General features: G+C 43.4%; 1 protein-coding gene across 7 annotated transcripts in view; it reads right to left on the bottom strand.

The window, feature by feature from the left end:
• The window catches only part of tjp1a (tight junction protein 1a), a 127,782-nt gene extending 116,948 nt beyond the window's left edge, over positions 1 to 10,834 (bottom strand). For 4 of the 7 annotated variants that reach the window (XM_052042449.1, XM_052042450.1, XM_052042453.1 and 1 more), the window contains exon 1: positions 10,490 to 10,739. In XM_052042449.1, coding sequence (XP_051898409.1) covers positions 10,490 to 10,522 — 33 coding nt within the window. In that variant the 5' untranslated portion in view covers positions 10,523 to 10,739. Of the gene's footprint in view, positions 1 to 9,758; positions 10,044 to 10,489 lie in introns of those variants that run through there. The other 3 variants (XM_052042455.1, XM_052042451.1, XM_052042452.1) reach the window with 3 other exon arrangements.
• Between the last annotated feature and the right edge of the window lie 3,768 nt (positions 10,835 to 14,602).

Here is a 14,602-nt window from a genome sequence, read left to right as displayed (position 1 = left end):
TAATAAATAAGCAGGGTACACTATGGACTAAGTGCAGTACTTGCTGAAGCTCTTTATGCAATTATGTGCAATGAACTTAGGCGATCAGTATGTCAATCAATAAATCATGATGTGTACAACTTGAAGGAATCAGCTCCCGTAACCAGTAGTCCCTAACCAATAAACTGGCTAAAACCTACTCTGACAAGCTAATAATTACCAAAGAGGAAAAGTTAAAGTATCAATTTCAGCATTGATGAGTTCTCATTTTTATCTAGACAACTACACTTGTAAACCAATGCATCTTTGCTCGCTAAAAGCAAAGAAGTAGAATTATGGGATGCTTTGATCTATAACACTCATTTGTTTAATCCACTTGATAAATAAGTGCAGGCACTGCAGTTATAAATATGCACACTTCAATTTTAAAGTGCCATTAAAAAACTAAGGCGGCTAACCACATAGGATTGTATTATGAATCAGTTTGAGTTTTCATATCCTAATTCTAATGCTTTGTTGCTCCAAAGAAACCATTGCCTAAGATGGTAATTTAGTAACATTCAGTCCAAACCAGGGTTTTGCAAGTTACACCCAATTCATATTAATTTGACAGTAGTAAATGTTACTGAACTTAAAGTCTAATTCATTTCCCATCAATCTGCTGCTGAAAAAGGATTTGAATTCCAGTGTCATTATGGAAGTCAGAAAAAAAAATCTTCTGAGATGCTAGCTGCTTCGTCCAGAAGAAACTGGCTTTTTTGGATATATACCATTGGTGGGCGCTGATTCTGATCAATAAACCATAATTGTTTGTCAGAGAACCACAACACAAGTTCTTGTTGTTTCTCGGTATGCATTAGTTACTAGAGGACTAGGTAGCAATTAGTTCAATAACAGAGCTTCTGGCCATTTTGATTAATGGTTAAACTTCCAAACATTACAACCAGTCTTTCATCATTTGAATGCCAACAAGCCCACTTTGCATTCCCAGCATTTTCTACTGCACTACAGAATAAAATGTTTCCTTTGTTGACTGCAGAGGTTAGAGAGATTGGGTAATCTCTCTCTAGCTCCCACCAGTGAACAGCCATGGCACTAAACTATTATTAATTCAAAACCAAATGACACTAAATTGGCAATCAAAATATAAACTGCCTGCAGTAATAACCTGGGAGACATTGCAGCAGAGAAGAAACTTACTGTGCACCTAACCATTCTTAGAAGATGGTTTGACGTTGTCCTGAATGCAAATACTCAATTTCCCAGCATTAACAACGAGCAAAGTCACAAAAACAGTTCACAGCCATTGTCAAGAGTAAACATCCTACAAATTGCCAATAGTTTACAATAGGGATCTATTTCAGAAGATTAACATCCTCCAGCTGAGAAAGACAACATCCAGGGCTCTTCTCTTTTCCTTCTAATTTATCTCATTGTAGCCAAAGAATGAATAGCCATGCTTTTATTTACCAACTTCCACAATCATAGATGTGGTTTCAGAGGGAGAGCACTGGAACTTCAAGTCAAACACAATAGATTTCTCCTTTCCCACATCAATTAATTGATAGATGATTTCCCAACTGGGCTATTTTATGGAATACACCTCATAGGGACACCTTTACTGGCTCTAAAAACACTGCTCATTTGAACAAACACATTTTAAGCATTACCGCAAAACATGTCATTTTAAACTGAAAGAATGATATGGAAATATGTCAATTGTCATCATCATACAAAAGAAAAACACTGCTTGTGATGGGAGATCCTGCAAGTTACCATTTGCTCCATCCCCGATTCCCATGCACAATGCCAGTCTGTCAGTCTCAAGTGCTTTCTGCAGGCACTCAGAGCACTGGCAAAGTTGGACAGGCAGGTTCCTTGTCAAGTCAGCTACATGCAGACCTAGGGAGAAAATCTCTTACAGCACTGCCCTTTTAGAATCAGGTTTATTATCACTGACTTGTATCTCATGAAATTCGCTGTTTTGCGGCAGCAGTACAGTACAATAAAAATTACTACAAGTTACAAAAATAAATAAATAGTGCAAAAAGAGGAATAACGAGGTAGTGTTCGTGAACCATTCAGAAACCTGATGGCAGAAGGGAAAAAACTGTCCCTAAAACGTTGAGTGTAGGTCTTCAAGCCCCCATACCTCCTCCCCGATCATTGTAACTTGAAGAGGGAATGTCCCAGATGGTGAGGGTCCTTAATGCCACCTTCTTCAGGTATGTCCTCTTAAATATGTCCTTGATGGCAGGGAGGGTTGTGCCCATGATGGAGCTGGCTGTGTCTGTAAACCCTCTGCAGCCTCTTTTGATCCTGCACATTAGAACCTCCATACCAGGTGGTGATGCAACCAGCCAGAATGCTCTCCACTATGCATCTATAGAAAATTTGCAAGAGTCTTTGGTGACATACCAAATCTCATCAAACTCCAAATGAAGTAGAGCTGCTGGCGTGCCTTCTTCATGATTCATATTCTTCGTGATTTGTGATTTTTCGTAGCATCAGTCAAATAAACTTCTAAATTTTAACAGTATTAATGGGAGCAGCATAATACTACACTTAACTCAGGCATTGATCATAAACCAAAGGTTCACAAGCCTACATTTGTTTCAAATGCATTGTCAGCTCCGTGCAAACATAGGTGGGCAGATTGAAGCTCATGTTGCCTTCTACCGATACAGCAGGTGCTACATTAATGCAACTACAAAAGAGAACAGGGCTACATCTTTCACGTGCAACTTGTTAAGCATTCTACATTATGAAAAACAGCAGAAAAACATTAAAAGCCATGATTTTTTTTTCCAAGTTCTCAAATTGAGCAGTTACTGGTGATAAAACAAGACAACCAGCTTTAGCAAGATCAAGGAAAGTCTTTAAAAAGAAAAATGGATATGTTTCCCTAATGATCCTACGCACATGCAAAATGCAGTAACATCTTGATGGAACTCAGTTTCAGACAGTTTTATGGTAGAAATTAAGTTGTTAAAATGAAAATGTGGACTTTACACACCTGCACAAGATCCTTATGTTGATTACATGCCAGAGTAAATAACCTAGCATTACACAAGTTGAAAAGTAACAGCATTCTCCTAGAGTCACATCATCGATTGTATTGTAAAACCAAGCAACTTTAAGGACTAAATACTCCAGTTTTCCCTGGAGCAAAGGCGGCTAAGGGATGAAATGACTGAGGTAAATAAAATTACGAGAAGCATAGATAGGGTAAATAGCGTGGCTGGGGTGTCTAAAACTAAAGGACTGTTCTAAAGTGGGAGGGATAAGGTTTAAATGAAATCCGAGGGGTAATTTCACCCCCCCCCCCCAACCAGTTGGTATCTGGAATGAGCTGCCAGAGGTGGTGGTGGCAAGAAAAGCAAAAAAATTTATGAGAAATCTGGATAGGTACTTGAATGAGCAGGGCATAGAGGGATATGGAATTAAAGCATGGAAGTAGAATTAGTATAGATAAGTATGATGGTCAGCGTAGATATGTTGAGCTGAATGGCCTGTTTCTATGCTCTACAACTCTGACTAAATTGCTAACTATTTTACTCAGATTTTATAATCATATCCACTTGAAGTGATTTTAAGTATTTAAGTTTCGGCTGCAGCTAAACGGATGATTCACTCAAACAGACCACAGTGTCTCAATTTAGCCAGCTGAATTTCCTCTCTCAACTGCCAAGGCAGAGATAACTATCAAGGCTTCCAGTGTTTGATCACCATCCAGTATGTGACCATTGATTTAGATATTCTGCAAAGCCATGACCAGGCTGGTGTATAATTCTGCTCATGACCAAATGCAGATAACTAGCTCAGCTCAATAGGTAACCATTTTAGGAGGGGCACGTGGTCAGGCAGTGAACTGAGGGATACATACAATGTGCATGTAGATGGGATTAGTTTGGATTGGGATCCTGGTTGGTGCAGACATAGTGAGCCACTTTTTGCTGCTCTATTCAGGTTAGTCACACTAAAGGGGTCAGGCTGCATGAAGGAATCAGCGGGTTATTATGACAGGATTCGAGTACAGGAGGCAAGATGTCTTAATCCAATCAAATAGGGCCTTGTGAGACCATGCTGGGAACACCATGGCCACACAAGTACTGTGCACATCTTTATCTCCTTATCTGAAAGAGAGCATTTGCCTCAGAAGGAATGCAGCAAAGATTCACTAAACTGGTTCTAGAGCTAATGGTTTTGCTACCCGAGGAGAGAGCGAGTAGATTCTGCCCATGTTCTCTGGAGTTCAGAAGAATGAGAGACCTTAGAAAACTTGACAGGCTGGTTGCAGGGGGAAGTTTCCCCTGGCTGATGTGTCTAGAACTGCAGGGTCAATCTCAGTATAAGGACCAGGCCAGTTAAAGCAGAGATGAGGACAAATTTCTTTAGAGGATGGTAAATGTTTGGAATTCTCCACCCCAGAGGCTGTGGAAACACAGACATTGAGTTCATTCAGAACAGGAGGTCAATAAATTACTGGATAAAAAGGGAATTGAAAGATATTGGCACGGTGCAGGAAAATGGTAAAGTAGAAATCAACCATGATCTTGATAAACAGCAGAGCAGGTTCCATGACCCAAATAGGCTACTCAAAATCAATTTCCATATTCTCAAATTAATAGATAATTTAACTGATTTTAAGTTATCAGTCGAACTCCAATCCTTAAATTAGGTTTTTATTTCAAGCCTGTGCTGCCTACCTTGGAAGGGTGCCAACAAGATACCAATCTCAAATCACATACACATCTGCACAAATCCTGCTGCTCAGATGGAAACCTTCAATCACTGCAAACCACAAGAGAACCAAAAGTGAGTGAGGAGGCTCATCACTTGGCAAGGCTTTATTGTAATCCTAAACACCACCAACATCCCAAAATCCAGCTCTTCTGGATACAAAGGCCACAAGAAGTTCATATATGCAAGTATTAGTACACGACTTTACGATGGCGTGTGGAGATCTTCTTAACTTCAATCCTATTGTCACACACTTGCACATCTAATCAAGTAACAAACAGAAACAGTACTCACTTTTTTTTAAAAACATGCTACCACTGAACTCCTCCCAAAGCAGAGAACAGGGTCTCTATGTGGCTCAACAGGTCAGCAATTTATCCATTGATTGATCAAGAAATTATTCAACTCCAGCCCTCAGCAGGTCCAACAGAGATTTTATAACTTCGTTAAAAAGCTAGTTATTTCACTGTAAAGAAGGTAAGAAACCCAAATACAGAGAACATTTCAGAAACATTAGGCTTGGAGTGTTACGGACACTAATTTAGTTAGAATAAACAGCATCTAAAAGTGAATGACACACAAGCTCATGCTTTGTGATGCATACACAAAAATGCATCCAAGCTACGCCACAAAGAAACAATTGACCCAATTATTTTTGTCCTCGTGTCAAAACAGACCCCACCAATAGACCTGGGTCTCAAAAAGGAATGTGCATATGTGAGGTTTCCTAACTCCAGCTTCAGCATTTCCAGGACCAAAACTAGTGTAGAAAACAGCTCAGGCTACCAAAAGCAAAAATTAAGTTTCTCAACGATTTATTATTGCTCTCTGTATCAATGTTTTACTCGAGGGTACTACGTATTCGATGGTATGGTTTTGGATGGGTATTTACCACAGAACCTTCAGAGAGAAATGATGGTTAACAACCATTCAATCTCAGAATCACAGTCAAATCAAACTCTAAAAGAGAGCAAACTGCTGGAGGAACTCGGTGGGTTGAGCAACATCTGTGGAGGGAAAAGAATTGTTGACATTTCAGGTTGAGATCCTGCATCAGGACTCTCGCAGGGTCTCGGACCAAAACGTTGCCTAATCCTTTCCTCCACAGCTGCTGCTCAACCCACCGAATTCCTCCAGCAGTTTCTTTCTTTAACCCCAGTTTACAGCATTCGCAGTCTTGTGATTCTAAATCAAACTATCCTCATTCAATGCACACAGAAGTTATTAGATAACCATCTTTTGAAACATGGCTAATTTTTAGCAGAGATCCATTAACTCAGCAGGGACCACTGATTGAACCCAAGCCCTTCCTACTCTAAACAAAAAATCTGATTGGATAAACAGACTTCGTGTTATTCAGTTTCATGTAATTTGGTGAACAATATGTACAAGAGAACTGATGAGCAATTGATTTTCCCATCAACTTGATGGCACACCTGAAAACCCCTTGGATTTGTCCATGTTCCACTTTAGCTCACTGCTCTGGGCCCTCTTCCAAATTTAAATATTAACAACACTACAATAATACCCGAGGAATTGACCCAAATTGAGTGGGCCATCATAGATACTGGGCACAGATCAACACATTTAAACCAAAGACTGTACCTGCACACACAAAAAAAATAAAAGGAGAGAGCATCACTGATTTCATGAGAACTGATACAATCTCCAGTGTTGCATTTACATATCTGGGAATTCAGCAGGGTTGACCAGAATCTCCACAAGTTTTGAAAGTCACCAGGGATATCTGAGTTAGTTGCAGAATTGGAGCCCATCATAATCACCTAGTCATATCTCAGAGTAGCAGCAGCTAGCACAATCTCTCCAGAAAGTCCAGTAGCCAACAACCTATGAAGAGCACAAATACATGCTAAGCTTGAGGGTAGATGTCAGGCATGCTGAACTTCGAAGTGCTTAAGAGTTTTTGATGCTTCATGCATTTTTCATATGGCTCAGTTGTACCTCAATATTAATGCTTAGCATATAATATTTAGAATGCATCAGACCTTATGTTCACCGATTCTTAAAGTTTAGCACCAGTGGCCAAGATGAAATTCTCCCCCATTATCTCTTGGCTCCAAAGTAGGGGCTAATTTGAAGAATACACAGATCACAAAATTTTGTGCTGAGGGCAAACATTACAGCATACTTCAGGATAAATAACTGGAGGGGAAGCCAAAGTCGTTGCCCTCAGTTAAACTGCATCTCAAGATCGACCTTCATATTTAGAAGATTCAGTCATATCCACAACCAAGTAATGCACTTTCAATTTCTTCGTGTCCCTACAGAATATGCCAGGTCCAACCAATTTGTACCTTAATTTCTTCCTCAAGTTTATCAGAACATATTGTACCTTCCAGATAAATATTTCATGTTTTATATGGTTAAACAGGTATGAAGAACCAGAATGCTTGCGTACTCCTTCAAAATTTATTCTGAACCCGTTGTAAATATTCAAGTTTATGATTCCAAAAGAAATGACCAGAGATAAATTAAATTCTGAAATGGAATCTGAATGAACAAATCTATCAACCGAAACAGCTTGGGATGCAAATACATAAGTTAAATTTGTGACATTTAATACACTTCTCACTGCCCACAAACTGCAGAGATGCTCCTTGTCCTTAAGATCTACTGAACACGAATAGCAACAGTAAATCCAAAATGGATCTCTTAGTACTTTTCACGGCCTAACAGTGAAGCAAAATTCAATGTCAGCATTTTAAATTCTATTTTTCAGTGAATAATTTGCCACCAAGGTTACTCTACAAAGAATTTCCCCAACATTTCACTAATCGACTTCTAACTTAAAATTCAACAATTGCCCTAATCAGAATTCTGTAAGCGCTTTAATACACAGCACACCTTTCAGAAATCTGACAGAGCACATCTCATACCCCTAAAATTTAGAAACTGTATTGTACAACTGCAGATGGCTCAAGCAAACTATAATTAGAGGCAATGAGGCAAAAGTCCAACTTCAGTACTGTTACAACCGTATCAAACATTTGCCCCCCCCCCACACTTCCCAGTTAGATGTTCCCTGATTCCAAAGACAAAGAGCATGCTAGTCAAAAGAGCATTTCTGAAAGATAAGAAGAGAACTGAACTCAGCAGCGATGACCCTGCTTAACTTGTTAACATGTACAGTAATTTCAGTAAAGGGCGAGGCACCCATCTCATACCAGATTCCACTGTTTGTGATCAGCACCAACTACTAGATCCCAAAATTTCACAAGTTAAAATTCCTGCCCCTCCATTTACATCATTGTTTTTCCTTCTTTCCGTCTCCAAATTCCTCCATTAGCAAACAATCCACTCCTCTCACTCAGACCTTTTGTGAACCCCACCCTGTAGGCCCTGTGCTTTGGAACACCATCTCTCTCTAGTCCATACCCTGATCAGCACGGCGAGTAACATTAGTTTATTTACACATCCACTATTGTCTGGATACAAATTTTTTTCCTAAATGGCAGCATATAAATTGACACTTATTTAAGTGCAATGCATTCTCAACAATTCCAGGAAATTACTCCAAATGTTGCAACAATTCTAATTGGTTTGTGACTGCACAGTATTCAACTGTTTGCACAAAGGAATTTCTAGCCCACACAGCTTTACAGAATGTGGGCATATTTACACTTGCTGAAAGCTCTCAGTCCCACCATAAGCAGTATTCCATGTACAATCAGGCCAGCCCTGAAATGCATCAGGTCCAACAAAATGCTGACAATCTATAATGGTTTCCTAGAAACCCAGAGAGTTCAAGTCACTGTATAAAATCAAGACGGGGCACTGTCACCTTCACATACAGGAACCTAAAAATCAAAAAAGTTCACTCCCCAGTCACACAAGCAAACTACTTTGTTGATTCTGGCTCACTTGCTTCAGATCAACATCAGTGCAGGAACAAAGCACAGTAAATTACTGGCATTGCAATGTCAACATTAATTCTGTAATAGTCATCCAGTTTATCATTGAAGAGAATGATTCATTACTGCATTGGTTAGTAAACTGGGGCTGTTCAAGACCTGGTTGTTTAAAACAAAGAAACTAATCTAAAAATAAGTGCAGAAAAAAAGACAGTACTGTCAAGCAAGATAGGGCATACTTACCACACACAGACAACTTCACTCATCAAACTGCTGAAACACCAAAGCACATCCCTACTCTTCCCACCATAATTCTTGAGATTGGGACTGGCTCAAATTACATCCGAATCCCCACAGACAATAACTCTCAAATCAGCAGAATAACATTCATCTTTGTGCAACATATTCAGGGGTACAAAGGAATCACTCGTTTGTTCCTGCATATTTATACTTCACGTTCAAACTCAAGTGCTTGTAATGTGAAGTGGCACTTGGGTCAACGCTTCATAAAGATGACCAACCTCCATCACCGAATCTGCCTCAAATTACCTGAACAGTTTACATTCGTTTCTGCAGAGTATCACCGAAAAACTAGATCGATAAAAACAAGTAACTTTCTCATAGGAACACTTGCAACCGATTTTAAATTTCCGATACCTCATTCTTTGATCATGGCTTCCGAATCAGAAAAATTTAGTTTACTTTGTTGCCTTGAAGATTTCACAAAGTTGCCAACTTCTGAAAATTTACAACCTTTCAAAAGTGTTAAGCTTCATCAAAATATTATATATTTTTTAGTCTTCCTTGCTGTAAGAAATAATGAATATTGCTCTCCCTTGTGGTCTTTATAAAAACAGAAAGCCAGCGCACGGATGCAACTGACCCAGCCATCGTCTTTCACCTCGGGAGACCCCAGTTTAAAATCAACCCGTCAGTCTACACCTTGGGTAAATGAGCCTGCGCTATCGTTCCAATAGTAAACAATAAATTCCATCCTGCTGTAACTTAATTCGACAAATTCACGAGACTCAATAAATCCAGGCCGACGATTACACTGAGCCACGGAGCCACACAATTCACTTCACCTTAGCTTTCTCTGCCACAAGTTAATGAGAAGTCCACTATCAAATCTGATTATTACTTTCATGGCGATTAGATACTTACGCAGCAGAATCATTCAGCGCGCCCTTCCTTTGGTTTCGAGGGCATACCATAACGTTGCATCATCGCACTTAAACTCCATCTCATCGCACCACAGTGGTGTGAGAGTTACTCACTCCAGTGGCTGCGGAGTTAAAGTTTGCAACTCCAGTGGCGTCTCTACTGCAGCCGCCGCGCCAATCTGAAGGTATTCACCCCACCCCAGTCTCCCGGACAGCTCACACCCCGGGCTCACTCCGCCAGACCCAAGAGACGGATGGAACTGCGGCTGCCGCCTGAGCTGTTCTCCACTCCCCGCCCCGGACCCCAGACCTTGCCCGCCGCCCCGGCCCCCACTCCCCGCCCCTTGCCCGCTGCCCCGGCCCCCACTCCCCGCCCCGGGCCCGGACCTTGCCCGCTGCCCCGGCCCCCACTCCCCGCCCCGGGCCCGGACCTTGCCCGCTGCCCCGGCCCCCACTCCGGACCCCAGACCTTGCCCGCTGCCCCGGCCCCCACTCCCCGCCCCTTGCCCGCTGCCCCGGCCCCCACTCCCCGCCCCTTGCCCGCTGCCCCGGCCCCCCCTCCCCGCCCCGGGCCCGGACCTTGCCCGCTGCCCCGGCCCCCACTCCGGACCCCAGACCTTGCCCGCTGCCCCGGCCCCCACTCCCCGCCCCTTGCCCGCTGCCCCGGCCCCCACTCCCCGCCCCGGACCTTGCCCGCTGCCCCGGCCCCCACTCCCCACCCCGGGCCCGGACCTTGCCCGCTGCTCCGGCCGCTCGGGCGGACATCTTGTATTCCTGGTCTGGCTGAAGTTGAAACACAAGTCCCGGCCCCGCCACTCCTCACAGACCACGGCCGAACATCCCCGACACACGACGGACCGCCGGCGCACGTTACCCCGCTCACTGCGACCTCTTCCCGTCAATTCCAGCCCCACTTCACCGGCGCAAAACAACAGGGCCCCGAGCCTTCGACCATCAACCAATAACAGCACACCCCTGGACAAGCCCGTCACCCGGCAACCACGGCTGACTGACAGGACCATGCCGCGCCCCTCTACCTCAGCAACCGTGCTGATTGACAGCCTCGCTCCAATATCCAATCAGCATCCGAACCTGGCTCCATCTGCCCATCATCTGGCTCCACCTATCACGTGCCAGTCTCTGCCTCCCCCTCCCCCTCACCGCTGCCCTGCCTCCCTTCCCTCTGCGCTCTCAGTGCTAATGCAGGGTCTGCGCCGTTGTTCTGCCTTCGTGGTGGCTGCTCGCCCTGCTGAGTTTAGTTTTGTGATCCAATCCGCATAATCTGGGCTCGAACGACAAGAACCTCTCGTCAACGCACAAACTATATCTCAGTTTGATGAGCTTTATGCAGCATTGACCAGTTCATTTAACAGAAGTTATGTTGATGACTATATGATTCCTGGGTCGATAAAGGTACATTTTAAAGCTCCTCCTATCCCATTGCGCTTTTTGCTCAGCTGCTGCAGCAGTGGACTTGTTCACCTCCCCCCCCCCGCCCCTTTCTGCCTTTTGCAGAGACTGTGCTCTCCGTGACTTCCTAGTTCACACCTCACCACCTCCCCCCCATCCCACTCCCACCCCAGGAAGTTCCCACTGCTCCCGCCATAGGTGCAACACCTGCCCCTACACCACCTTCATCCAGGGACCCAAACAGTCCTTTCAGGTGAGACAGAGATTAACCTGCATCTCCCTTAATATCATCTAGTGCATTCAGTGCTCCAAGTGTGGCCTCCTCTACATTGGTGAGACCAAATGCAGACTAGGTGACTGTTTCACAGAACACCTGCACTCTGTCCGTAACTGTGATCTGCATCTCCCCATTGCCAGTCACTTCAACTCCCCCTCCCACTCTATCACAGATACGTCAGTCCTTGGCCTCCTACACTGCCAGGAGAATTCCTAGCGCAAAGTGGAAGAACAGCACCTCATTTTCCGCCTTGGAACCTTGCAGCCTAATGGCATGAACGTTGAATTCTCTCACTTTAAGTAATTCCCACCCCCTCCACACCCACATACCTCTTCTTTTTTTCCCTTTCCTAGCCTCTCTCTTTTTTCTACCCCTCCTTACCTTTGTCCCATCCCCCAGTGGATCTGCTCTCCCCTCCTCCCCCATACCTGTCTATCACTGTCTCTTATCTGCATCTACCTATCACTACCTTGTGCCCACCCCACCTCCCCTCTTTTGTCCACCTATTACTGCTCTGTTTTTCCCTCCTACATATTGGGCTTCCCCTTTTCCTATCTTAAGTCCTGAAGAAGAGTCCTGACCCGAAACGTTGACTGCCTGCTTTTCTCCACGGGTGCTGCCTGGCCTGCTGAGCTCCTCCAGCATCATCATGTTTTTCATCTAGATTTCAGCATCTGCAGTCCTTTGTTTCTCTTTGGACTAGTCTCTGCTGCTGTTCTTGCTGCAGCATTCCCCCCGCCTCTGAAGATGGTCTCTGAAACTTGAAAAATTATTGGTGGGGTGGGGTGGGTTGATACGTCCCCTGACTAGGGTGCCTAGAACCAGGGCTTCAGACTCGGAATATAGGGTAGACCATTCAGGGTAGAGGTAAGATGAAATGTCTTCACCAGATAGTTTTGAATGTTTGTAATTCTCCATCCAAGATGCAGTGGAGGTTCAGTCACCTAATATATTCAAACAGAGATCCACAGATTTTTGGACATTATACAAATAATTATACGTTGATGTGGGGAAAAGGTATTGTGGTGAATGATCACACTGAATACTGGAGTATACACAATTTCCCACTCTTCAATGTTATCATGAGGCAGTATATCAAGATCGAGGATAACTTGCCTCAACTCTGGGTTCTGAGGTGGCTAATAAGACCAAAATGGGAACCACAGTTCTTCCACAGAGGGGACAGAAGATGGCTGACAGGCAGATGGGCCAATAGCTTGTGTGGTGGTGCACTCCTGTTGCTTACACAGGGCTTCTGTGTGTTCCCAAAGCATAGCCATGAGTCTCTCCTAAAACCCCAAATGCTCCTCTCCTATGAGCAATCATGTGCCAGACATTCCAGGAGTCAGTGGGGATGTTTTGTTTTTTCTCAAGGAGCACTTCCTTGAATCTTTTCTACTATCCACCTGACAATCTCCTTCTACAACAGAGCTTGGAATAGTGGGTCTGTCTTTGGTATCTGGTGTTAGGTATACAAACAACATGGCTCGTCTAACATTAACATCTAGGAGTAACACGGGTCTCAGTACTAGGGAAGTTGAACTAGGAAAGGAAGCAGATGTTGGCTCACTAATCCTCCCAGTGAACTTGGAGGATTTTGTGGAGACAGCATTGGTGGCATTTTCCAGTCTCAGTAGCATAACAAAGGTCAGGGATCACTGCTGGCTCATAAACCTTGATCTTCAAATGCCCTTTTCTTCAATAGACCTCCTATGTTCTTGCTTTTGATGTTACAATTCCTGTTACAGTTTCTGCTGCACCAGTGCCCTGACTCTGCTGCTACAGCACTACCCTGCCCCTGTTCCTGCAGCATTGCCCTTGACTCTGCTGTCAGAACACTGTCCCTGCTCTTGCAGCATTGCTCCAACAGCAAAGCCCCTGACTCTGCCTCTGCAGCTGTGCGTTGCCCCTGCTAGTTGCTCTGCTGCTGTAGTGTTGCCTATGTTGCTCCACATGCCCTCTGCTGTTACAGCACTACCTCTTTTGTTTACCCAGCTTCTGCAATGCTGCCCTTCACCTGCAGTGCTGTAAGCCACTGCACTGTCAAGTGGTTCCAGCTGATGTGATGGATTAAAATCCATGACGAAAACAGGGGAAAAATAAAAATACAAACCTGCACAAAACTATGACCAAGAGCCTTGCACTTAACGCACCCAATCTCAGTTACCATAGGAAATGTGGCAGGAAATTCTGAAACCACAAGTGTTTCAGATACAACTTCCTGTGGTTTCCTGCCTTCCCCTCTCACAGATATCCATTAACCAGCCATCATTTACATCTTATGTTTTGTAGAAGCTCTGAAAAATCAGTATCAAGTGCTTCTGGAAGATGTTAAACCTCTAAGTAGGCAATGACTTATGAAACTAGCTGCAGAGAATTTAATATTTACAGATAAGCAGATAATAACATCTAATATTAGGTCTACCATCAAACTAAAGATTGAATTCATTCCAAAATATAACCAAAATTCAATTCTATCTCTCCAATTTTTTTTGCTTGGGGAGAATTTCCTCATGCCTGAATGACTTTATCCATGCAACCATCAAATATGTGAGCCTGGAGAACAACTTATATACTAACTTAAACAACCTAAAGTTCTTCATTCGAGTGATTATCAAACAAACATCAACAGCAACTCATATAAGAAGACATTAAGACAGAGGTGTCATTTAAGTTCAAATCATTGTAATTTGTCACAATAAGCAAGGGCCCTTGCTTGTTTATCCTAAGCCCACCTTATGCCGAGCTCTGTGGAAATCCACCGCAGGCAGCCCTTCCAGTCACTAAAACCCCCATTAATCACTGTCCTTTGCTTTCTTCCAATGGGAAAGTTTTGAATCCAGCTTGTCACCTTCTTTTGGATCCCATGATCTGTTACTTTATTGACCAAACTCCTTCTTAAAATCCACGTATGTTTCATCAAATAAGCACCTCTCATCAATCCTCCACATTACCTCCTCAGTTAATAATCATTCAAAGCCTACCCTTAACAAACCAGCGCCTTGTGCTTGGTTTGCCTGCGCTTCTTTAAATGCTAATTTACATTGCCCAAACAAAGATTTATTTCCAACAATATTTCCACTACTGATCATATGCTGCCTGTGCTGAACCTACTCAATGTATTCTTTTCTGTGTCCTCTGAATCACACCAGAAGTTA

The sequence above is a fragment of the Pristis pectinata genome, chromosome 32 (assembly GCF_009764475.1).
Source record: "Pristis pectinata isolate sPriPec2 chromosome 32, sPriPec2.1.pri, whole genome shotgun sequence".
Taxonomy (NCBI): Eukaryota; Metazoa; Chordata; class Chondrichthyes; order Rhinopristiformes; family Pristidae; genus Pristis; species Pristis pectinata.
The sequence above is the reverse complement of the archived record's forward strand: the minus strand, read 5'-3'. Positions and strand labels throughout refer to the sequence as shown.